The 23,698-nt window shown below is 41.4% G+C and overlaps 1 protein-coding gene across 5 annotated transcripts; it reads left to right on the top strand.

The window, feature by feature from the left end:
* The first annotated feature begins 548 nt into the window (after positions 1 to 548).
* Positions 549 to 20,734, top strand: CIAO2A (cytosolic iron-sulfur assembly component 2A). Of its 5 annotated transcripts, XR_009540979.1 has the most exons (6): positions 549 to 825; positions 4,871 to 5,035; positions 9,963 to 10,012; positions 12,223 to 12,268; positions 14,043 to 14,264; positions 20,638 to 20,734. XR_009540979.1 is itself a non-coding variant. In XM_060151525.1 (5 exons), the coding sequence occupies exons 1-5, from the start codon at positions 702 to 704 to the stop codon at positions 14,177 to 14,179; spliced, it is 522 nt and encodes a 173-aa protein (XP_060007508.1). In that variant the 5' UTR covers positions 549 to 701; the 3' UTR covers positions 14,180 to 14,292. The 5 variants fall into 5 exon arrangements, 4 of the variants coding, with proteins under 4 accessions (XP_060007508.1, XP_060007528.1, XP_060007520.1 ...); XM_060151525.1 differs by lacking the exon at positions 20,638 to 20,734 and having other exon boundaries at positions 14,043 to 14,292; XM_060151531.1 differs by lacking the exons at positions 14,043 to 14,264; positions 20,638 to 20,734 and adding an exon at positions 13,023 to 13,492 and having other exon boundaries at positions 559 to 825.
* Positions 20,735 to 23,698: the final 2,964 nt, after the last annotated feature.

The raw sequence follows: 23,698 nt of genomic DNA, 5'->3' as shown, positions 1-23,698 counted from the left end.
ATCTTGAAGGCGATTGGCAGAAATACTCAGCTCGTAGTGGGGAGCTGTGCTAGCCTGAGTCTCTATGAGACGAGAAAACAAAAAGGAACCCCTCCTCCCGCCACGCCTAACCACCCTTACTAGGCTCCAAAGACATCCCGTTTAACCGCGACGGAAACTCACTTCCGGCCTGACTAGGACGTAAGAAAACTTTGACAGGAAGCGGCCCCTTCGGAGAAATAATAGTAGGGCGTCACCGTGCAGACGCTCTTCCAGCACTAGAAATCAAGATCTCCTTTCCCCTACCTCTTCAGGGTTTCATCTTTAGCTTATCCAGACGCTGAGTGAGGCAATTAACGGCGGTTAACAGACCGTTACCTGCCCCCGCCCACCGTTGGAGACTACAGATCCCATATTGCAGCTCGCCGTCTTCCAAAGAAAACGCCCATACGACCCAGCACGCAACGCGCCTCATGGGCCTCTAGGAATTGTTTTTCCCTTGTTCCGCCGAAACCGAGCAAAGCATGCTGGGGCTTGTAGTTCTCGTGGCTCCCTTACCTAGGTCCTTCGCGATACTCCGTCCGGTCCCGCCTATTCTCTGCCCCGGACCTTTAGGCTTCTCTTGGCCCGTTTGAAGACCAGGAAGTTGATAAGTCGCGAGGCTCGCTGCTGAGAGACGGTGGCTCGGGTGGGACAGTCGCCAGGGATGGCGGAGCGTAAGGATGGAGCGAGTGTCCGGACTGCTCTCCTGGACGCTGAGCAGAGTCCTGTGGCTGTCGGGCCTCTTTGAGCGGGGAGCTGCCCGGCAGCCCCGGATCATGGAAGAGAAAGCGCTAGAAGTTTATGGTAATTAATTTTACCCAGGGCAGCATTTGGTGGTATACGTGGAGGCGGGGGTAACGAGGGCCTCACCTGAGGGTTAAGAGTGGAGACTCGAGTTTTTGCCAGATCTCGTCCGGGAACGTAGGAAGCTTTTTCTCCGGAGTCCTAAGTCACACGGGCATGTGGGTCTTTCTAGGACCCAGGCTCTTGCTAAACCCGGGGCAGGCCGAGCCTGGAGGTCTCAAACGCTTCATTTCCCTTGTCTTCCCCCACGTTCTAGTGGCTATCTCAAGACTTATGGGCAGAGCAAGCGTCTAGGGTGTTTGGTTAGGAAGCAAAGCTGGCCTGATTGCCCTACTTGAACCTCCTTCCTTCCTAGCCCCTGGACACACACTTCTCCTTCCGCCGCCGAGGGTACTGCTGACTGACTGCCGAGTTGGGGACTGGCCCAAGGTCACAGCCACCCTCTTCTGCTGCAGAGGCCGTAGGCAGAGGTCCCCAAGAGCCCGGCCTTGAACTTATCGTTCTTTAACGCACCCAAGCCTGGTGTGCAAAAAGGAATACACACACATTGAGTTACATATATGTATAACGTATATTGTATATATGCACACACACATATTCTCTATTCAACCCCTGGAACCATCTTCATCGTACAGATGAGGAAATAAAGGTGTAGAGTGGTTAAACAACTACCTGGAGGCCACTCTGCCAGTAAAGAAACAGCAAAAACCAAAGCTCTTGTCTTCTGATTCCAAACTTAATGCGCTTTTCATCACTTCATAATTGCTTTATGACTTGCCTTTTTTGGACTTATTAGTATTGTTTTTGAAAACTAAAACGACTGGATCTAACGAGCGTTCAAAGATTCCTGCTGACTTAGGGTAAAAGTATAACCACAAGAATACAGATAATGCAGGTAAGGATTATAGACCCGTAGAAAGAAGCCAGGGATGTTAAAGACCTTCGGAGTTAATCTGGTTTACCTCTTGCTAGGGGCAGGACTTAAACCCAGTCAGGTGACAAGTGTGAGTGGAATGATCTCCACAAAGCAGTAAAGCAGTAAACTATAAGTTCAAGAGCCCGGCCTTGAACTTATAGTTCTTTAACACACCCAAGACTGGAGTACAAAAAAAAATACACACACAGTGAGTTATATATGTATAATATATAATATACATATACGCACACACACTTACATTCACTATTCAACCCCTGGAACCATCATCATTGTACAGGTAGGGTTTGTGGTTAAAGGTGGAGGGAGGTGTGGTCAAAAATTGTTTTACATAGCAGGTTGGAACTGGATCCTGAAGGTTTAAATATAAATAAAGAATTTAATATCAGTGCAGAGCCAGTAGAAGAATTTAAGTCAAGGGAGCAATGTGAGGAGAGCAACATTGCTTTCTTTCTAAAAAAATAAATGCAAATCACTAGAAAAGGAGAGAAGTTAAATAAGGCGTGAGGTTTAATTTCAGAGTTATTTAAGATATGAACAATATAATGCAGCTTGTATATATGCGCCTTACAGGGAAAAGGCCTAGGATGAAAGGGAAAAAATTCCTTTTCAAAAAAACCTGTTTCCCTGAGCCCCGTGTTTCACAGCCTTGTGAAGCCTCTTTTTCCTGCTTCCCTTTTCAAATTCTGTTTCTAATCAAGTGATAAGCTCAGGAGTTGCTGGGGAGAAGATAGAGTTTGATTGATTTGTTTTTCCCAGCTGGATTTCTGATTACAGGGGTGCTGTGAGTAATAGAACAAAACCTCAGGCTTGAGAACATCAAGCCTGTCGCATGTGAACTCCCTCTGCTTTTTTCTACCTCACTATTTCTCTTATCATTCTCCTTTTCCATCTTTTTCTACAACCTCAGGGTAAGAAGAAAATCTTTTCCTCTCCACCTCGAACCCAGCCTCCCACATCTTTGGTCTCATTCCTTTCTGCTTAGTTTACCAGCCTCCTCCACTCCCCTCCTTGAAATTTCAGTGGCTCTTCCTCTATTTTTTTTTCCTTCCTCTGTTTGATCCTTCCCCTTGGGCTATAAAACATACTCAAGTTTCCCTTATCCTTGTCATTGTTGTAGCTTTTTCTAAACGCACTGTCCTTTTTTTGCTCTTCCCTCCTTCCCTGTCAAAGCCCTAGGATTACATTTGCAGTTCCTTCTCACTTCCCCTTTTGCAAGCTGGCCTCTGCCTTTACCTCTCTACCGAAAGTGCTTTCTTACAGGTGACCTTCTGAGACCGGCTTTAGCTTTCGTTAACCTGCATTTTTCTGCAGCATTTTTTTTTTAAATTTATTTTTGGCTTTGTTGGGTCTTTGTTGCTGCACGTGGGCATTCTCTAGTTGTGGCGAGCGGGGGCAACTCTTCGTTGTGGTGCGCGGGCTTCTCATTGCGGTGGCTTCTCTTGTTGCAGAGCATAGGCTCTAGGTGCACGGGCTTCAGTAGTTGTGGCACATGGGCTGAGTAGTTGCGGCTCGCGGGCTCTAGAGCGCAGGCTCAGTAGTTGTGGTGCACGGGCTTAGTTGCTCCACAGCATGTGGCATCTTCCCAGACTAGGGATTGAACCTGTGTCCCCTGCATCGGCAGGTGGATTCTTAACCACTGTGCCACCAGGGAAGGCCCTTTTCTGCAGCATTTGATGTTGTTAACCATCCCCTCTTTCCTTTTATGCTGCGTTTTGCTTTTCTTCCTCCTATTGATCCCCAAATTTGGTGCTTCCTACAGATCCATACTTGGTTCTCTTTCCCTTTACATTTGTGATTCTCCAACTGGACTTCACATAAGAACAGCCTGAAGAATTTTTTTAAGTCTCAATGCCCAGGTCATACTGTGAATCAATTAAATCAGAATCCCTGGTAGGGCTCAGACACCAGTTTTTGTTTTTGTTTTGAAACATTCCTAGTGATTCCATTGTTCAGCGAAGGTTGAAAACTATGGTTCTACTCATTGTTCTTCGTGAATCCCATGAGTTCAACAGCCACTCCAGCCTTGGTTCTCTTAAACCTTATGCCATAATTCAGTGTTTGCTGGAATGTTGCATTGGTTTGCCCCTTAAGCACCTCAGAATGATTATATATAAGATTTAACCTGTTTATCTCAGCCCCCACCCAAATTTCTTCCTTTGTTCTCTCTTCTTTTTTTTTTTAATTCTATCTTTGTTCTCACAGGCGCTTAGATTTACAATCTTAGTCATCTTCCTTTTCTCCCTTTCCTTGTCTTCTACATCCAAATAGTTGTCAGATTCTGTTGATTCTGCCTCTGAAATTACTTCTTCGTCTTTCCCCTCCTCTCTATTGCTATGGTCATGTCCCTGTTTTAGGCCCAGCTTTTTCAGCTGGTATCCCGGGCTCTGCTCTTTAGTTCTGAGTCTACCAGCTGACAGTGTAATGCTGTCCATGTCACTCCCTTGTTCAGAACCTCTTGAGGACATCCTGTTGCCTGTTGCTGACTCTAGAAGAGCCTTAATGGGCTGGCCTAAACTCTTAATAACTTCTTCCCGTATGCTGAGTTCCGTGCAAACTAAACTTGTTCTTTACTTTCCTTCACCTTAAATGGCAAATATTGAAATGTTACCCATTTTATTGTTTTTGTTTTTTGTGGGTTTTTTTTTTGGCCGCGCAGTGTGGCCTGCAGGATCTTAGTTCCCTGATCAAGGATCAAACCTGGGCCCCTGCAGTGGAAGCGTGGAGTCCTAACCACTGGACCGCCAGGGAATTCCCCAAAATGTTACCCATTTTTAAAGGCTTGATTCAGATTCCATTTCCATAAATCCCGATACTGCATTCTCCCAAACTAAGTTATTTTTTCCCTTGAACTTCTATGACACTTTCCCCATTCATGTATTCTCTCTGCAAGGTTGGATCCAAGAAACTGGACATGAGGTAGTAATAATCCAAGAAAATGGTTTTCTCAAAAGGACACTAGTAGTGGAAATTTCTGTCAGAAACCTGGGGAGTGGCTGTAGTATTTGCTCAAACAAAAAGAAGTCAGTGTTTGGATTAGGACTGGCAAAATTGTTTGTATTTAGAATATTCATGTTTTAACATAAAACCTTTTCTCTGATGTTTCTTTAGATTTGATTCGAACTATCCGGGACCCAGAGAAGCCCAATACTTTAGAAGAACTGGAAGTGGTAACGGAAAGTTGTGTGGAGGTTCAGGAGATAAATGAAGAAGACTATTTGGTTATTATCAGGTTCACGCCAACAGTACCTCATTGCTCTTTGGCGACTCTTATTGGTAAGGTTTTAGATAAAGATATTTATATATTAATTCTGAATTATTCTAGCTGATACTGACCCGCAGTAACAATTAGCATCATGTATCATACTTTATGGTTTACAGAATATCTTCTGTAGTTCTCAACAATTAGCCTATGAGAGGGTCAATATTATCTTCATTTTACAGATGAGGAACCTGAGGCTCAGAGAGTTTAAGGGACTTGCTCAGCATCATGTAGGCAGGAAATGATGAAGCTGAGGCTCAATTCCAGGTCTCCTGACTTTAAGTGTGTTTTTCCTTTAGCTATACCATGCTGCTTCTCTACAATTAATGGAGCCTGAGTGTGGGCCAGCTCCTCTCCTCAGTTCTGGAGATCGGAATGGGTGTTGTCAGACTAGCACTGCTGTCCTTACCATCTTCTCCTTTTAGCTGCTCTCTTGGCTTCTATGTAGCATGGGCAGAAGTCCTGGTGGGAGGGTATTTTTTCAGGTAGTTTTGTTTTTGAGAGGTTGCATTCCCAATATTTTGGATTAGTTAGCTGTGAGATATACAATAGATATCTTTGAATGTATACTTTGTTAAAAAGAAGGTAAAGAAAGGTTATTTCAAACCAGATCTTGATCAGTAGGGAACCAATTAAATGATCAGTGATGGTGTTTATTAACAATGGAATACTATGCAGCTATAAAAAAGAATGAAGAAGCTCTCCATATACTAATATGGAAAGATCTCTATGACATGCTGTTTGGAAATAAAAGCAAGTATAATATTGCTACATTTGTGTAAAGAAGAGCAAAAATATACATTTATATTTGATTGCATATCCATAAAGAAAACATAAGAAATGAATAGCTAAGATGGGTGTGGGCATTAGTGATGGTGGGAACTGGTCAGATGGGGATAGGGTGGCAGGGAGACTTTATAACTTTTTATATTTTTAAGCTTTTGAACATTGAGACTATATTACCTATTTAAAAATAGCCAAATTTATAAAAAGGATTGGAAAGGTAAATATTTTATTATTGTTTCTACTATTGTTGTGAGTTGTCTTTCTTTTCTCACTTGTTGGACCTCGGATCCCTCAAGTAGTGGTTTCCAGCATATGGGGCACATCTTGAGAGACTAGATGATCTGTGAATCCATAGATACTATTGTGGTTATAAAATTCCAATACGAGAAAAAGCATTCTTGAATACATATTTTTCGTCATTGGACAGTTTCTGAATCAAGAGATATCGAAAACAGATTTCAAAAAGTAGTATTTATATTGTGTTTCTTAAATTATAAAAGTAACATGTTTGTTGGCAATAATTTTGAAATTCCACAAAAGTATAAAGAAGAAAATTTTTAAAAGTTGTCATTAGAATGTGTGCTCTAGGCTAAAATTCCAGCTCTGTCAGCTCTGTCACTCTTTGGTCTTGGGCAAGTTACTTAACCTTTCCGAGCCTATTTCCTTATCTGTAAAATACTGATAGTAAGGGTAACTACTGAGTTGTAAGGGTTAAGTAATAGAAAGCATGAAGTAGATGAGAAATGTTTTTTAGTTCTCCTTAAATATTATTGTTTAATTATATGGTCAACTATATGGTCATATAATTATATGGTCATCATTTTTGTAACCATTTAGACTACTTCTAGCCTCCTACAATTATAAATAATACTATGATGAACAGCTTTACACATAAATATTTTTATTTATCTCTAGTTATTACTTCAGGATAAATTTCTGTAAGTGGAATTATTGGGTCATATGGTAGAAATATTTTTAAGTCTCTGGGTAAATATTAGCAAGTCACAGGGAATTCCCTGGTGGTCCAGTGATTAGGACTCTGCACTTTCACTGCCAAGGGCACGGGTTCAATCCCTGGTCAGGGAACTAAGATCCCGCAAGCCGCGTGGTATAGCCAAAAAAAAAGTTCATACTCTTTGACCGAGGAATTAAGGAAATAATTCCCTAGGAGAAAATAGTAGCATGTACAAAACATATGTAGTAAATTTATGATAATAAATCCTGGAAGAAACTATAGTATCGATTAATACTGAAATGATATAAAAATAATGGCATTTCTTATTTTTATTGAAAATGATGAATATAATCAAGGAATCAAAGTATCTGTGTGAGAGTGGATGAAAAAGCTTGAATGATAAATTGAATTTGCGTTATGATTGCAGTTATTTTAAAAAACTGTTTACGTGGACAAAGATTGAGAGAGCACATGAAATAAAAATAACTGTAAAGGTGTCAAGATTAGATTATGGTTGAATTTCAGATCTCTACACCTTTTGACAGAGTTTTGTCACTTTTTTGGCCCTTTTGATATGGGTTTCATTTAAGACCATTGGCTTTTGAGAAGGTTGTATGGTAGTGTATCATAGTAATCGTGTTCAAGCAACATGACTGGAAAACTCGATGAAGGGAGTCCTCTTTCTGGCTGATGCATTAGGAGACATTTCCTATGAGCAGGTAGTACTAAGCAGAGAAAGGCATCTGAGTCAGAGTTCCACCCTGACTGCTTAGGTTGTCACCTACTCAGTTACCCTGGTATATCATTCCAAAGACAAGGAAGACTCAAAGCGGGTGAGTGGGTAGGGCAGAAAAACCACTTGATAATCTTTTCTGTTGACTTAAACAAGAATGGCTGAAGGCAGGATACGAAGGGCATAGGATTTGGAGTCTAGATTTAGCTTCCAGCTCTGCCACATATTAGCTATGTGATGTGGAACAAATCACTCATCTTGATTCCTGGCTGTAAAATGAAAATGATAAAATAGTAATAGCTAACATTTACTGGATACTTATTATGCATCAACTACTGTTTTAAGCATGACTATATTTACTCCTCGTGCGTAACAACCTTATATATAGTGGTACTATTATAATACTTGTATAACAGATAAGGAAACTGAAGTTCAGAGAGGTTAAGTAACTTGCCTGGCGTCACACAGCTAGTGTGTAGTGGAGCCACTTTTGAACCCAAATTACCTGTCTCAGTTATGCTATACTGCCTATCTTGAGGATACTGATATTCAAGAAAGTGCTTTGTGAATTGTAAAACAGTTATTATTTATGGGTAAAATACCTACCAACAGTGACGAGAACACATGAGGATGCTCAAGAAACAAATTAAGGAGACAATGGGGGAGCAGAGGAAGGACAACCCTCCAGATAAGCTTTAAGGCAGATAGATACTCTAAAGGGAGACCCTTCTTCTTTTTTTTTTTTTAAGGGAGACCCTTCTTAAGGAAATTATATATTTTCTTTAGAATTCCCTAATATTTATTATGGAATTACTGTGTTGTAGACTCTAAGGTAGGCCCAATCTCATTGTAGCTCATTTAATTCTTTTTCCTTCTCTGGAATTTTTCAGATGATTCTGTTAGAAAACCTAGTGGTACTTTAGAAAACCACAAGCAAATTAATTTCATACCTCCCCAAAAGAGAGGTAGTCTAACAATTATGTTTTGCTGTGTTATGTTTGGGGTTTTGTTATTGTTGTTTATTTTTAATCAAACCAAAATACTAAGAAAATGTTCCTTATAACGTAACAAGCCCTTATGTATTGATATTAGTTGGGAGAGGAAATAAATTGCTCTAAATAAAAACCTGCAAAGCCAGGGAACTAGAGATTCAGTCTGACCCTATTTTTCAAAAACTCATTACTGAGACACTTTTTCCTCATAATAAGAGCAGCTTGGTTTATCTTCTCTGTCTAGAGGTGTAGACTTAGTTAAAATTGTATGCCATATTTTATGGTGGGGGAGAAGTGAAACATTGGCACTGAGGCTCTGTTCCAAGCTGACTTTTAATTTCTCTTGGAAGTCTCAACTGGAAAAAAACAATATTGAACTGTGACTTGGTATTGGGGTGATAAACTGAACTTCAGAGGAGCTTGTTTTAGGGAAACAACTCTATTTGTACCCTGCAGGCACAGAGGATTCCAAATTTGAGAGATTGCTTGTGGTCCTTTTTTTTTTTTAATGAATTTATTTATTTAGGCTGTGTTGGGTCTTTGTTTCTGTGCGAGGGCTTTCTCTAGTTGCGGCGACCGGGGGCCACTCTTCATCGCGGTGCGCGGGCCTCTCACTGTTACGGCCTCTCTTGTTGCGGAGCACAGGCTCCAGACGCGCAGGCTCAGTAGCCGTGGCTCACGGCCCCAGTTGCTCCGCGGCATGTAGGATCTTCCCAGACCAGGGCTCGAACCCGTGTCCCCTGCATCGGCAGGCAGATTCTCAACCACTGCCCCACCAGGGAAGACCGCTTGTGGTGCTTTTTAAGTGGCTCTTACTTGGTTTTAAGTTTTTTTGTTTTTTTTATATTTTTGCGGTACGCGGGCCTCGCACTGTTGTGGCCTCTCCTGTTGCGGAGCGCAGGCTCCTGATGCGCAGGCTCAGCGGCCATGGCTCACGGGCTCAGCCGCTCCGCGACATGTGGGATCTTCCCGGACTGGGACACAAACCCGTGTCCCCTGCATCGGCAGGTGGATTCACATCCACTGCGCCACCAGGGACGCCCCGGTTTTAAGTTTTTGTGTGGCCTGACCTGTTGCAGGCATTCAATAAAGTTTAATGAGTGAATTGGCCTTTGATGGAAGGCAAATTGATACAGCAGAAATGACCTGCGTTTTGCAGTGGTTTCGGGTTCCAGTCCCAACTCTGTCATTTTACTAGCTCTTTGATCTTGGGTAAGTTACACTGTGACCTTGGTTTCATAATTTGTAGAATGGGATTGACAATACCGAGCTCACTGGATTATCATGAGGAATTCGTAAGATATATCACTATTAAAGTTGCTAGGTAAAGGTGCTAGGCTCAACGGAGGCATACATTGGATTGAGCCTAAGCTCTTTTCAGCTACTGTTTTGTATAGAGACACCTAGACGCAGCTGTATGCTTTTTCAAGAACCAATAAGAAGAGATAATTGGGGCTTTTTTTTTTCCTCCGCAGGGCTGTGCTTAAGAGTTAAACTTCAGCGGTGTTTACCGTTTAAACATAAGGTAAGGAATGTGTTTTTTGTTGTTGTTTTATAATAGCTTTGTTGAGATTTGATTCACATATCATAAAACCACCTATTTAAAGTATAGAATTTAATGTTTTTTGGTATATTCACAAAATTATGCAGCCATCGCTGCTATCAATTTTGGAACATTTTCATCATCCCAGTAAAAAAACCCATACCAATTAGCAGTCATTCCCCATTTCTCCTAAACCGTCTCCCATCCCTAGGCAACCACTTTTGTCTCTATAGATTTGCCTGTTCTGGGTGTTTCATTTAAATGGAATCATATAATTTGTGGTCTTTTAAGACTGGCATCTTTCACTTAGAATAATATTTTCAGAATTCATTCATGTCATAACATGTATCAGTATTTCATTCTTTGCCTTGCCTTGTACTGTTCTTTTGTGTAGATATCGCATTGTATTTATTTGTTTTATAATTTGGTAGACATTTGGGTTGTTTCCACTTTTTGTCTTTTATGAATAATGTTGCTATGAACCTTTGTGTGCAAGTGTTTGTGTGGACATGTGTTTTCATTTCTTTTCCACCGAGGGCATATGTTTTCCATTTCTTTTCTTCCTGGATTCTATGGTAACTCGACGTTTAACCTTTTGAGGAACTTCCAGACTGTTTTCCATAGCCACTTCACCCTTTTACATTCCCACCAGCAGCCTATGAGGGTTCTGATTTCGGCACATTCTTGCCAATACTTATCATGATTATCTCTTTTTTTCATTATAGCCATCACTAGAATGTGTGAAGTGATATCTAACTGTGGTTTTGATTTGCATTTCCCTGATGGGTGACAATATTCATCCAAAAATTTAAAACCAATTAAGAACCACTTAAAAAGGGCCACAAGAAACCTCTCAAATTTAGAATCTTCTGTGGACCAAACCAACTGTTTGGTTACCCTGAGGTATAGTTTGCATAGGAATAGCAAGGTAAATGCTTGACTCTTCCCCTTTATTTACCATTTTTCAGAATAATGAGTCGTGCATAATTTTAAGCCAAAGTAAATGAGTATAGAGTGATTTTATACCACTTCCTTTGTTGTTTAGAATAAGAGTTAAGTGTTATGCCACTGGGGGAATGTATAAGGTGTTTTGTCTTTTAAAGAAGACTGGACTAAATGGTCTCTAGGGTCTCTTAGAGCCATAATAGGCTATGATTTTTCCCCCTCATGAAAAACATTTATCTCAGTAGTAAATAAGTATATGCGAATTAGATCACATGCTCCAATGTTCCCTGAAAAATAGACATATCTTTATCATATAGCATGATTTATTTACCACAAGATTTGCAATAATTTTGTGGGTTTGTCTCAAAAGCTCTGGTTCTTGGAGGTTAGCTAGTTTAAGGGAGTGAGTGCAGCAGGACCAGGAGAGATAGCTTAACCAGTATTGTACTTGAGAATAAATTTATCAAGATAATAGTAGATGAGAAAAGGAGGGTACTGAAAACTATATATTGTGATCCCATTTTTGTAAAGTACACAATAAAAAGAAACTTCTAGCCTTGGGGGTGTGTGTGTGTGTGTGTGTGTGTGTGAAATCTTAAATTATGTGGGTATAGAGAAAAATATGGAAGAAAGTACACTAGATTATTTTATTTTATTTTTTTTTTGCGGTATGCGGGCTTCTCACTGTTCTGGCCTCTCCCGTTGCGGAGCACAGGCTCCGGACGCGCAGGCTCAGCGGCCATGGCTCTCGGGCCCAGCTGCTCCGCGGCATGTGGAATCTTTCCGGACCAGGGCACGAACCCGCGTCCCCTGCATCGGCAGGCGGACTCTCAACCACTGTGCCACCAGGGAAGCCCCAACACTAGATTATTAATGTGGCTTTCTTGTGGGGTGGGGCAGGGAGAAAGTTTAGATACTGATTTGGGAGGAAGAGGTAGAGTGCAGGGGATATATATTGTTGAGTAAAACATGTATGAGATCTCACTTGTATAAAATTGTAGGTTTGTATTCATTAAAAAATAATGAATGGGAATACCCGCCGTGGGCCTTCCCCATATGACCAAAATAAAAAATCCTACTAACTTCAGCCCTCATTTTAGAGAAGAATGTGAAGATTTGTCCCAAGTCTTTGATGATGGAAACAGGATTTGGGCTTTCATCCCTAGACTCTTGAGTCCATTGTACATTCCACCTCACTCATCTTACAATGCTCTAAATGTTTTGCTTTTAATGTATTTTTTTCCTAGTTGGAAATCTACATTTCTGAAGGAACCCACTCAACGGAGGAAGATAGTAAGTGAATTTTGAACCATTATTAGAAAACAACTTCATATAGTACTTTATCTTGGGTATTACGTTATTCTGCCAGCCATGTATCTATTGGGTCATTTGCAAAAAAGAACAAAATCAGCTCTTAGCTTTTCCTAAGCTTTTCCTTAATCAAAGAAATTTTGATTAAACAATCTAAATTAATGGGTTCTTCTTTACTTGTACTTTGTTCAGCTTGTTTTAGGGGACAGTGGTCATTTGAAGTGTAACTAGAGTAAGCCCTGTGGATATTGACTGGTTTAGGCCAGTGGCCACACATCTGTGAGGAATATCCAGCTCTAGGAACTTTGAATTATAAGCTCTAAAGAGAGCTTGATTCTTCTCTTTGGTGGCAGGATAGAAAGCTGTGTACTTGAAATTGAAATCAAAGGTCCAGCAAGTAAAACTTTAGGGAATCTTGGGGTAGGTGTTGTCTTCCTGGGTTAATGTATTAAAATGGGAGTAGAGAAGCATTTTTGTATAAAGGATCTCTAGCCTACAGAGAGAAATAAAGTGGCAGCCGCTTAAAAATAACAGAGGTGGGATTTAGGAAAAGCAAAAGTGGGATTACAGGGGATTTTTTTCTCTTTAAGTCTCCCCTTCAAAACTAATGAATAACTAGCCAAAACCTGCGTTAAGTTCTCAAGGTGTTAAATTCTGTTTTAACAAGCTAATAAAATTACTGTCTGCTGCTGTGTATTGACATAGTCCTGCTAACTTTTGCCTGTGTGTTTTGTAGTCAACAAGCAGATAAATGACAAAGAACGAGTGGCAGCTGCGATGGAGAACCCCAATTTACGGGAAATCGTGGAACAGTGTGTCCTTGAACCTGACTAATAGCTGTTTTAAGAGCCATTGACCTGGAATCATTTGATATATTTGTTTAAACTCTTTGTAAAATGTAAAAGACTCATGTTTAATATGTAGGTGATTTGTACCTCAGTGCATTTTTTTAAAGGATGATTTCCAAGCAAGATTTAATTATAAGGTAGTACCCAGTTTGTTCAGTGTTTAACATTCTCAGGATTTGTAACACTTAAATGATCGACAGAAAAATATTTTCTAGTAATTATGTGTCAGATGAGTTGCTATTTTTCTGATGCCCATTCTGATACAACTGCTTTTCATGTCAAATATCTACTGTGCCCAAATGTATTCAGTTTAAATCATTACTCTGTAAATAAATAAAACAGAGATGATTCTTGTATACACCTTAGAATGTTTTTATTTAATTGTAAATTTTAGTGTAAATGTTAGCACTAAAAGATATTTCCAAAGCTTTATTTTCTGATTATTATGTAGAAACAGAGATAGGAGAACCAAAAAGAACCCTTAATATCAGGCCTGGGCCCTGACTTCCTTCAGGAAGAGTCCTGGACCCATTTATAGATAAGGAACAAATGTGAAGAGGGCCAGGTGACATATATAATTTTGAAGATCAAGAAGTCCCCAAAGAAATTTTGATTAAACAATCTAAGTCAATGGGTTCTTCTTTATTTGTACCTTGTTCAGTTTGTTTTAGGGGACAGTGGTCATTTGAAGTGTAACAGGGTATGTTAGGAAGCTTCCAAGGTGCCCCCCCCACCAATGATCCTTGATTCCTGATATTCATGCCCTTGTAGTTTCCTTCCATATTGAACCAGAACTGGTTGCCATGACTAAAAAAGAATCAGAGGTGACAGTGTGTGATTTCTGAGGCTAGATCATAAGAGATGTTACCGCTTTCACCTTGTGATCACTTGAGTTGCTCGTTCTGCAGGAATCCAGCTGCCATGTCCTAAGAACACTCTGACAGCCCTGTGGACAATTCCACATGGAGAGGAATTGAGGCCTTCCACCAACAACGAGCACCAACTTGCATACCATGTGAGGGAACCACGTTGGAAGCCATTGTGAAGCCTCAGTCAGACTGACATCTTGACTGGAACCTCACTAGACCCTGAGCCAGAAGCCACTCCCTAATTCCTGATGCAGAGAAGCTGTGAGTGATAATAAATGTTTATTGTTTACAGCACTAAGTTTTGGTGTAATTTGCCATGCAGCAATAAGTAACTAATACACAGGTATTAGAATAGAACTCTTCTGCCTCAAATTTAATTGAGGATTCTAAGGGGAAAACATGAGAACTTGTTCCATGGCTCTTGAACCCCTTTATCCACTTCAAGAATATGAGTTTTGAGAGAACAGAGAGGATTTGGTAGGAAGATTGATGAAGAGATTTCCTTGGTTAAAGCTGTTGCTATGCTGAGTTCCAACCCCCATCTTGGTGGAAGGGTGAGGAAATGACACCTTCTACCGCTATCCGCTGAGGGGAATTTCAAGGGGACAACTCGAGAGAGTTTGGAAATGTGTCCTCTGCAGTTGAGAGACCCAGAAAAGTGGTGCCTGACTCAGGCCTGAGAAAGCAAGCAGAAGTGGGCTGAAGGCTGGGGCCTGACTCCTGCCCAGGAAATCTAGAGGGTGAGAGAAAGGCAAGGCTAACTGCCTTGATGACAGAGTCCTGGGATGCACAAGTGTTTCTCGTGGACCATGCTATGGGGTCATATTTGACATTGCTCAACAAGCCATCAGCAGGGCCAAGGAGACCTCAGAGAAAGGGTCTGGAGGTGTACTGCCTGGTGCCCAGGGACTGAGGAGAGAAGACGGCAAGTGAGCAGCCAGGATGGAGATGCTTCTGCCAGGGTCAGGGGGCACAGCGGGAACGCCTGGTAAGCGTACGAAAGTGCCAACCTAAGAGAAAGAGCCAGCTCTAATCATCAGGCAGAGAGAGCACGAAGCCAAGCAGCTACGTAAGAACTGTCCCATCTCTGGTGCTCCTCCCTCCCTCAGCTCCCGCAGTGGCGAAGTTGAAGAGGTGGAAAGAGGAGAGAGCAGAGGACCCCATCCCATGGCTCCGCTGGAGGTTTCAAGCCTGAAGCAAGCTCAAGTTAGGAAAGAGTTGATGCCAAGTTTGTAGTTCTAACTATTAGATGTGACTAGATAATTCAGTGTAATGAGATTGTATGGTTAAAAGTGACAAGACGACTTAATCTGACAGAAATCATGTGTCTGCCTAAGTCTTCACCCATGGGCAGAGGAGGATCATGCCTTCTCAACAAAGTTTCGAAGGATTAGTGGGGGACAAAAATAAAATCAATTCTTACACAACATACTGGTTATAGAAGTCCTATTAAAACCATCTTGGGGACTTCCCTGGTGGCGCAGTGGTTAAGAATCCTCCTGCCAATGCAGGGGACATGGGTTCGAGCCCTGGTCCGGGAAGATCCCACATGCCGCGGAGCAACTGAGCCCGTACGCCACAACTACTGAGCCTGCACTCTAGAGCCCGCGTGCCACAACTGCTGAGCCGACGTGCCACAACTACTGAAGCCCACACACCCAGAGTCCGTGCTCCACAACAAGAGAAGCCACCACAATGAGAAGCCCACGCACCACAACGAAGAGAAGCCCCCGCTTGCCCCAACTAGAGAAAGCCCGCGCGCAGCAACGAAGACCCAACACAGCCAAAAATAAATTAATTAAAAAAAAACCCCAAACCTTCTTGGCTTCTGCTGAGGCTCTGCACTGTGGGAATACCCCAGCAGAGCTTCATCCCCGTGATCTTCCTCTCTTGAGAAAAACCACTAACATTGTGGCATCAGAGCACCAGCTTTGTGGCAATGTCACTGTCGATTCTTAATCTTTTGCTTTGAAAGCTCTCATTGGCTCCTCTCTTTCTTCCCAGATCTTTAAAAATTGGTTATCCAGCATACATAAATAGATCCAGAAGTAATAAAATATTGCTGATTTTTAGTCATCATGGTAATCACTTCTTTCTAAATTACAAATCCACTGGAAAGGTCCTTAGGACCAGCACCAAGTTTCCCGCTTCATGGAAGTCTGCCATCCAGGGCAAGAGCTAATAGTACCTGGTAAACACCCTGTCCCGAATTCTCCCACCCACTGCACACGTGCACACGCAAATGCTTTTTGACCAGCTGTCTGCCTCTACAAGATACGACAAACATCATCTGAGTGGGCTCTGAGGCTCACAGACCAGGGTCAAATACACATTGACCCCCAAGTACTGACCGTTTCTCATCCCTGGAGCCTTATCTAGGGCTTAAAGAGTAGGGCTGTCTTTATATCTTCTAATGAAACCCTGATACATGAAAGTCTCATTGCCAGTTTCAGGTGGCTGGAGTCGACTGAAGTCAGAGATCCCTAGTGTATGCTCTTACCAACTCAAGCACTTACTCACTGGTGCTCTCACCAACAGATACTTAGCACTTTTTAAGTATCAGGCACTGTCTTAGGTGCTAAGGATACAAAGATGGATCAGCCATTGTCTGTCTTCCTTCAGTTCATGCTTACCAACCTCTGCATTCAGCCCCCTCTTCCCTGCAGGCAGTGAGTGATGCAGGCTGTCCCGTCTAGTGTCTGAGCTTGTCCTAGCCAGGCAGACATGGAGGCTAGTCAACCAGAACCAAAGACAAAATCATCCCTTAAGGGACTGTCTGGTGAGGAAACCAGTGATGGTACAACCAGAAATGTGTCACTGCTGCAGGCACCCCCATCCTGCTGGCCCTGCTGCTCTTCGAAGTTAGCTGTAACTGCTGTACTTGCTGCTACTGTCAGAATGATATCTCTTCTATCCCTGCTATTTTGTGTGACTCACTCCAGCTGCAAAGTCCTAGATGGGGTCTCTAATGGACTGATCCCAAGTCCCATGTCCATGTCCTGGCTGCCAGGGAGGGAGGAGAAAGGAGTATCTGGCCTGTGTGAGGAGTCCGTCTATCTCCCAGCAAGACTTACATGGTAGGAATTGCTCAAATACATCAAGAGGGTTAAGGTAGTCTGATGACTAATGTCCACTACATTAATATTATATTTAAATGAGTTTGTACTTTATCAACCGTAACAGCATCTACATACAAGTGAAAAATAGAGGTCCGTAAATTCACAAAATGTGTTTGCTGGCAGGGTCAGCAAATTTTTTCAGAGAAGGGCCAGATAGTAAAATTTCAAGCATTGCATCTCTGTTGCAACTATTCAACCCTGCTTTTGTAGCACAAAAAGCAGCCATGACAATATGTAAATGAGCATAGCTGTGTTCCAACAAACATTTATTTATGGACACAGATTTGAATTTCTTAAAATTTTTATGTAGTGAAATATTCTTCTTTTGATTTTTTTCAACCACTTAAAAACATAAAAACCATCCTTAGCTTGTGGGTTGTACAAAAGCACGCATTGGGCTGGATTTGGCCTGTGGGTCATTTGCCAGCTCCTGATCTGTAGGGATGATTCTTAACCTTTTTGGAAGGTCTCAGACCTCTTTAAAAATCTTATAAAAGATATGGAACGGACCCTTTCCCTAGAGAAAAGAGACACTCACATGAAACTTTGCAAGTGATTCCAGCACTTTCATGGATTTGCTAAGGAGTAAATAATCCTGGTCTCTAAATCATGCTAGCTGAGCCCTTGGGCTCCCATTCCTTTAAGAACTCCTCAGAGCCCAGGGGTTCACAGCCTTGGTTGGGAGTCACTATCTAGTTAAGTAATCAGAAGCTTTCTCAGCTCCACTGTGGAGCAACTGCTATGTGACCCAAACTGCTGATGTCTCCAGCAGGAGCAGGATACAGTTAACTGTAATTAGGGGAGGACTCTCTTTTAGGAAGGGGAAGGATTGCTGTAATAGAGGCCTTGCATTCATAGCCCGGCTGGTGTCCCTCGTGTTAATACAACGACAGAAAACAAGCCAGTGAACCATGAGGGATGAACCTTATCACTGACACAGCACTACTAGAAACAACTCTATTTTTTAAGCTGCAGGTGGGTGCTGAGTATCTGTTATTTTTTACATCTTTTTAATATATAAAATATTTTATAATTAAAATGTTAAAAAAACCGCTGGATCTCGCCTGGGCCAGTGGTTGTCTTTGACTCAGGTTAGGCTGCCTATAGGGCAGAGGTGAACTCAGTCCCTGTGTGAACTTGTTTGGGAGAGATGAGCTAGGGGAACGGGGAGGATAGCAGTTGCTGTGTGGGCTATAAAGTTCTCTCTAAGGGCTATTAGTATCACACAGACCTTTGAGCCTCACAATGGAGGTGGTTCAGAGGACAGGCCCTGCTGCCAACATGCCACCTCATTCTAATCGAGAACTTAGCCACTGTATGACCTTTGCCAAGTTACCTAACCTCTCTGTACCTTAGTTCCCTCATCTGTAAAATGAGGATGATATTTCATAGGACTGGTATGAGGATTAAGAAGGAATGCTTATAAGTGCTGAGCACAATGCCTGAAACATAGTAAATGGTTTATTAGTGTCTGTTAAATAAAAATAGAGGAGAGAGAGAATTCCCTGGTTTTCCAGTGGTTAGGACTCGACACTTTCACTACCGTGGCCCGGGTTCAATTCCTGGTTGGGGAATTAAGATCCCGCAGGCCACAAAAAAAGAAGAGAAAGCCCCTTGGTGCTTGGAGGCAGCAACTTTCCTCCCTGGCTGGGTGCTGTTACCTCGGAACCACTAGATGGCAGCAAAGCGCGGGCTTCCAGGTTTCCAGTTGGTCGTTGAAGAGAAAGACTTCTTGAAGAGCCCTGATGTCAGCTGTCCTGGGTGTTCTCTGCCCCCGCCAGGGATCTGCCTAAGGGCGCCCTCAGGGCACACTCACCACCACTCTGACTGGGCTGCATCACACTGGGAGCATTGCAGTCTGCGCCTTTGTTCTGACGGGTGATTATCACAGAAGCCTTTCTCGGATGTGGAATTAACGATGCCAAAGGTTATGGTAATTTTGACACTTCTGACACATATTGGTTGCTGAATTGCCTTCTGAAGAAATTGTACCAATTAATATCTTACCACGAATGGGGGTTTGTTTCCCTGTCCTGCACTAATTAATATTGGGTATTATTATTATTTTTTGACCTATTATTTCAGCTTTATTGAGGTATAATTGACATAAAATTACAAGACGTTTAAAATGTACATTGTGGTGATTTGATGTATGTGTACATTGTGAAAGGATCCCACCCATCTCATTAATTAACACATCCATCACCTCATATATTTATCCTTTTTGGGGGGATAAAGTTCTTAAGAGTTCTTAAGTTCTACTCTTTCAGCAAATTTCAATTATACAATACAGTGTTATCACTACAGTCGCCGTGTTTTTCGTTAGATCCTCAGACCTTATTCATCTTATAACTGAAACTTTGTACCCTGTTACCAACCTCTCCTTATTTCCGCCCCCCCGCCCTGCCCTGGCAACCACTTTTCTGCTCTGTTTCTAGCCTTCGACTTTTTTTTTTTTTTTTTTAAGATTTCACATATAAGTGATTCTATGCAGTATTTGTCTCCCTCTGCCTGGCTTATTTTAGATTAATTACATTTAAAAAGTATTCCAACCCATGTCCTCAAAAGCTGTATAATCTTCCTTTACAAATCAGAGTTTTTATTTAAATTGTATAAAAACCATATATGGTTTGCATTTTTGTTTTCTTATTAGTCATCCATTTTATACACATCAGTGTATACATGTCAATCCCAATCTCCCAATTCATCACACCACCACCACCCCCGCCACTTTCCCCGCTTGGTGTCCATACGTTTGTTCTCTACATCTTGTTTCAATTTCTGCTTACTTGCTCTGCGGCACGTGGGATCTTCCGGACCAGGGCTCAAACCCGTGTCTCCTGCATTGGCAGGTGGATTCTTAACCACTGCGCACTAGGGAAGTCTGAAAATATATATATATATTAAGGTGGGAGATAAATAAAATAAAATGTACTTTCCCCTTTGGGGAAGTTTCCTTTGATTTTATCCAAACTCCTGGGGGCTAGTTCTGTAGCACACTGTTCATATTCTTGGTTGTCATGAATGTGTTTTCTAATATTTCCTATCTTCTTTAGATGCTCCCTTTGTCTCCCACAGTGTTTTCTTGTTGAATTATTTCAGGCTCACCTTGGTCATAATGAGGGGATTCAGCTTTACCAAGGACCTCGGTCTTTGGCATTTCCTACGAGGAATGCCCACCGGCCTAGGGGTCAGGAGGCCTGAACTTTAATCCTGGCCCCTCCCTGAACACGTGTAAACTTGGGTAAAAGTCACTTCCCCTCTTTTGGCCTCCTTCTTCCTTCTATTAAATAAGGTGTTAGATAATCTCTAAGGCACCTTCTGGTTTTAACTTTCTACCTACCACAGTGGATGCTGGCTTTCTGGAGCTTCCAAGGTTTCATTTACATCATTAACAACCACAGGAGTGATTAATGTTGAGCTTGGTCCGAGGTCACTAATCCGTTGATTCTTGCAGAATTAAAAATGATTATGACCCTTTAGGAAAGCTTATTAGTTGTTCTCTTTTTTTTAAGGGATGTTATGGTTCTTAGGTCTTTGTCGTTGCTGTTGTTCTGATTAAGCTAATTGAACTAAACTGCCTCACATCAGCTGAGTTTCCTTGTTGCTGGATTCCCGAAGCTGTCACATTGTGTTCCTTGGCTACATTAAGGTAAGGTCTGTTCAGATGAGTCAGAATATGAAATGAATACGTGTGCCAAGCTCAAGGTTGCCTCAAAGGGTGAATCTTACCAAGTTGCAGAGCTTTGCTGAACCTTCATTTCTCCAAGTGGAATACATGGCTACTATCAGGGATCATGGGGGCCAACTCCGTGTTAACCTAATCCTACTATCTGATTTTCTAGGTAAGGAAATGGAGGCCAGGAGATGTTGAGTGACCTGTTCACACTCACATAGCATGGGAGAATCAGAGTCAAGGCTATGTGGTTAGGATATATGGAAAGTGGCCTGGTTTCCAATTAAGGTTGACCAATAGTCAGCGTTTGATTCAGGCAAGTCATTTCTCTGCACTGATTAAAATGAATTGAAAGATAGAATAGAATGTGAAACTTTCTAGCTTCCTTAAATATTTTGTAGACTAAAATAGGGGCTGGGTAGATTGACAAGGAACTGGTAAAATAAAATAGGACATAAAAATCAAGATATGATTCTATTCATTTTGTCATTTTCATCCTCTTCTGAAGGATATTTACATCTTCATATGTCTCCACCTTAGTGATGATTACTCTTAGCAAAATTTTTTCTTTTGTAAAATTTAATTATTTTATTTTATATTGGAGTATAGTTGATTTACAATGTTGTGTTAGTTTCAGGTGTACGGCAAAGTGATTCAGTTATACATACACATATATCCATTCTTTTTCAGATTCTTTTCTCATATGGGTTATTACGGAATATTGAGTAGAGTTCCCTGTGCTATACAGTTGGTCCTTGTTGATTACATATTTTATATATAGTAGTGTGTATATGTTAATCCTAAACTCCTCATTTATCCCTCCCCCTAACATTTCCCCTTTGGTAACCATAAGTTTGTTTTCGAAGTCTGTTTCTGTTTTGTAAATAAGTTCATTTGTATCGTTTTTTTTAGAGCCCACATATAAGTGATATCATATGATAGTTGTCTTTGTCTGACTTACTTCACTTAGTATGATAATCTCTAGGTCCATCAATGTTGCTGCAAATGGTATTATTTCATTCTCTTTTATGGCTGAGTAATATTCCATTGTATATGTGTACCACATCTTCTTTATCCATTCCTCTGTTGATGGGCATTTAGGTTGCTTCCATGTCTTGGCTATTGTAAATAGTGCTGCAATGAACATTGGGGTGCATGCAGCTTTTTGAATTATGGTTTTCTCTGGATATATGCCCAGGAGTGGGATTGCTGGATCATACGGTAGTTCTATTTTAGTTTTCTGAGGATATTCCGTACGGTCTTCCATAGTGGCTGCACCAACTTACATTCCCACCAACAGCGTAAGAGGGTTCCCTTTTCTCCACACCCTCTGCAGCAGTTGTTATTTGTAGACTTTTTAACAATGGCCATTCTGACTGCTGTGAGGTGGTACCTCATTGTAGTTTTGATTTGCATTTTCTTAATGATTAACTATGTTGAGCATCTTGTCATGTGCTTTTTAGCCATCTGTGTGTCTTCTTTGGAGAAATGTCTATTTAGAGCTTCTGCCCATTTTTTAAAAAATTATTTATTTATTTATTTTGGTTGCACCAGGTCTTAGTTACAGCATGCATTTGGGATCTAGTTCCTTGACCAGGGATCAAACCCAGGCCCCCTGCATTGGAAGCGTGGACTCTTACCCACTGGTCCACCAGGGAAGTTCCCTGCCCATTTTTTGATTGGGTTGTTTGTTTTTTTGATATACAGCTGGATAAGTTGTTTGTATATTTTGGAGATTAATCCCTTGTTGGTCGCTTCGTTTGCAAATATTTTCTCCCATTCTGTGGGTTGTCTTTCGATATTTTTTTCTTTTAGCAAGATTTAAGAAAAGAATACAATGCCCTGGGCTTCCCTGGTGGCGCAGTGGTTGAGAGTCCGCCTGCCAATGCAGGGGACAAGGGTTCGTGCCCCGGTCTGGGAAGATCCCACATGCCGCGGAGCAGCTGAGCCCATGAGCCATGGCTGCTGAGCCTGCGCGTCTGTAGCCTGTGCTCCGCAATGGGAGAGGCCACAACAGTGAGAGGCCCGCGTACTGCAAAAAAAAAAATAAAAAAATAAAAAAAAGAATACAATGCCCTTTAATAAGTGCTATTGCTGAGTAGAAATGAGGCTGAGGAAGACTGACTGAGTTCTAAGAACTTCAGCACTCATTAGCAGGTCTAAAGGCTTAATGAGCATTAATGGGTACTAAACATAATATTTATTCTTTTCTGCAATGAAGAGACCTCCACTGACACAAGCATGCTATTCTCAGAGCAACCTCTGTTGTACATATTTTATTGATTAACCTAGTTTTCTTTGATCATAGAAGAAATATAGAAACAGCAAAACCAAAAAAAGTCCAAAAAATATAAAATGAAAGCTAGAAGTCTCCCTTTCCACCCACTCCAGTGTTACTCCCCAATGACTACCACTCTGAACAATTTTTAGTTTTTCTGCTAATTACCATAATAAATATTATGTTTTACTTTCCCCAACTTTTGATTTTGAAAAATTTCAAACTTACAGAGAAGTTGCAAGAATTCACCTAGATTTATCAACTGTTCAGCTTTCCCTCACTCTACACATATAGATATTCTTTTTGCTGAACCATTTGAAGAACAGTTACAAACATAATGCTACTTCTCCCCAAAACACCTCAACATGCATGACCCAAAAGGAAGGACATTCTCTTCCATAACCACAATATAATCCTCCCACTCAGAAAATGTAGCGCTGATACGATTATGTAATAAAACATCCATATTCAGATTTCCACAATTGTCCAATCGTGTCCCTTTTAACGTTTTTAAAATCCAGGATCCAATCACTCATCACACGTTGCCCTGAGTTGCTATGTCTCTTCAGCCCCCTTTAATGTAGAACAGTCCTGTTTTTCTTTCACGGCGCTAATATTTTTA

The sequence above is a fragment of the Lagenorhynchus albirostris genome, chromosome 1, assembly GCF_949774975.1.
Source record: "Lagenorhynchus albirostris chromosome 1, mLagAlb1.1, whole genome shotgun sequence".
Lineage (NCBI taxonomy): Eukaryota > Metazoa > Chordata > Mammalia > Artiodactyla > Delphinidae > Lagenorhynchus > Lagenorhynchus albirostris.
The sequence above is the reverse complement of the archived record's forward strand: the minus strand, read 5'-3'. Positions and strand labels throughout refer to the sequence as shown.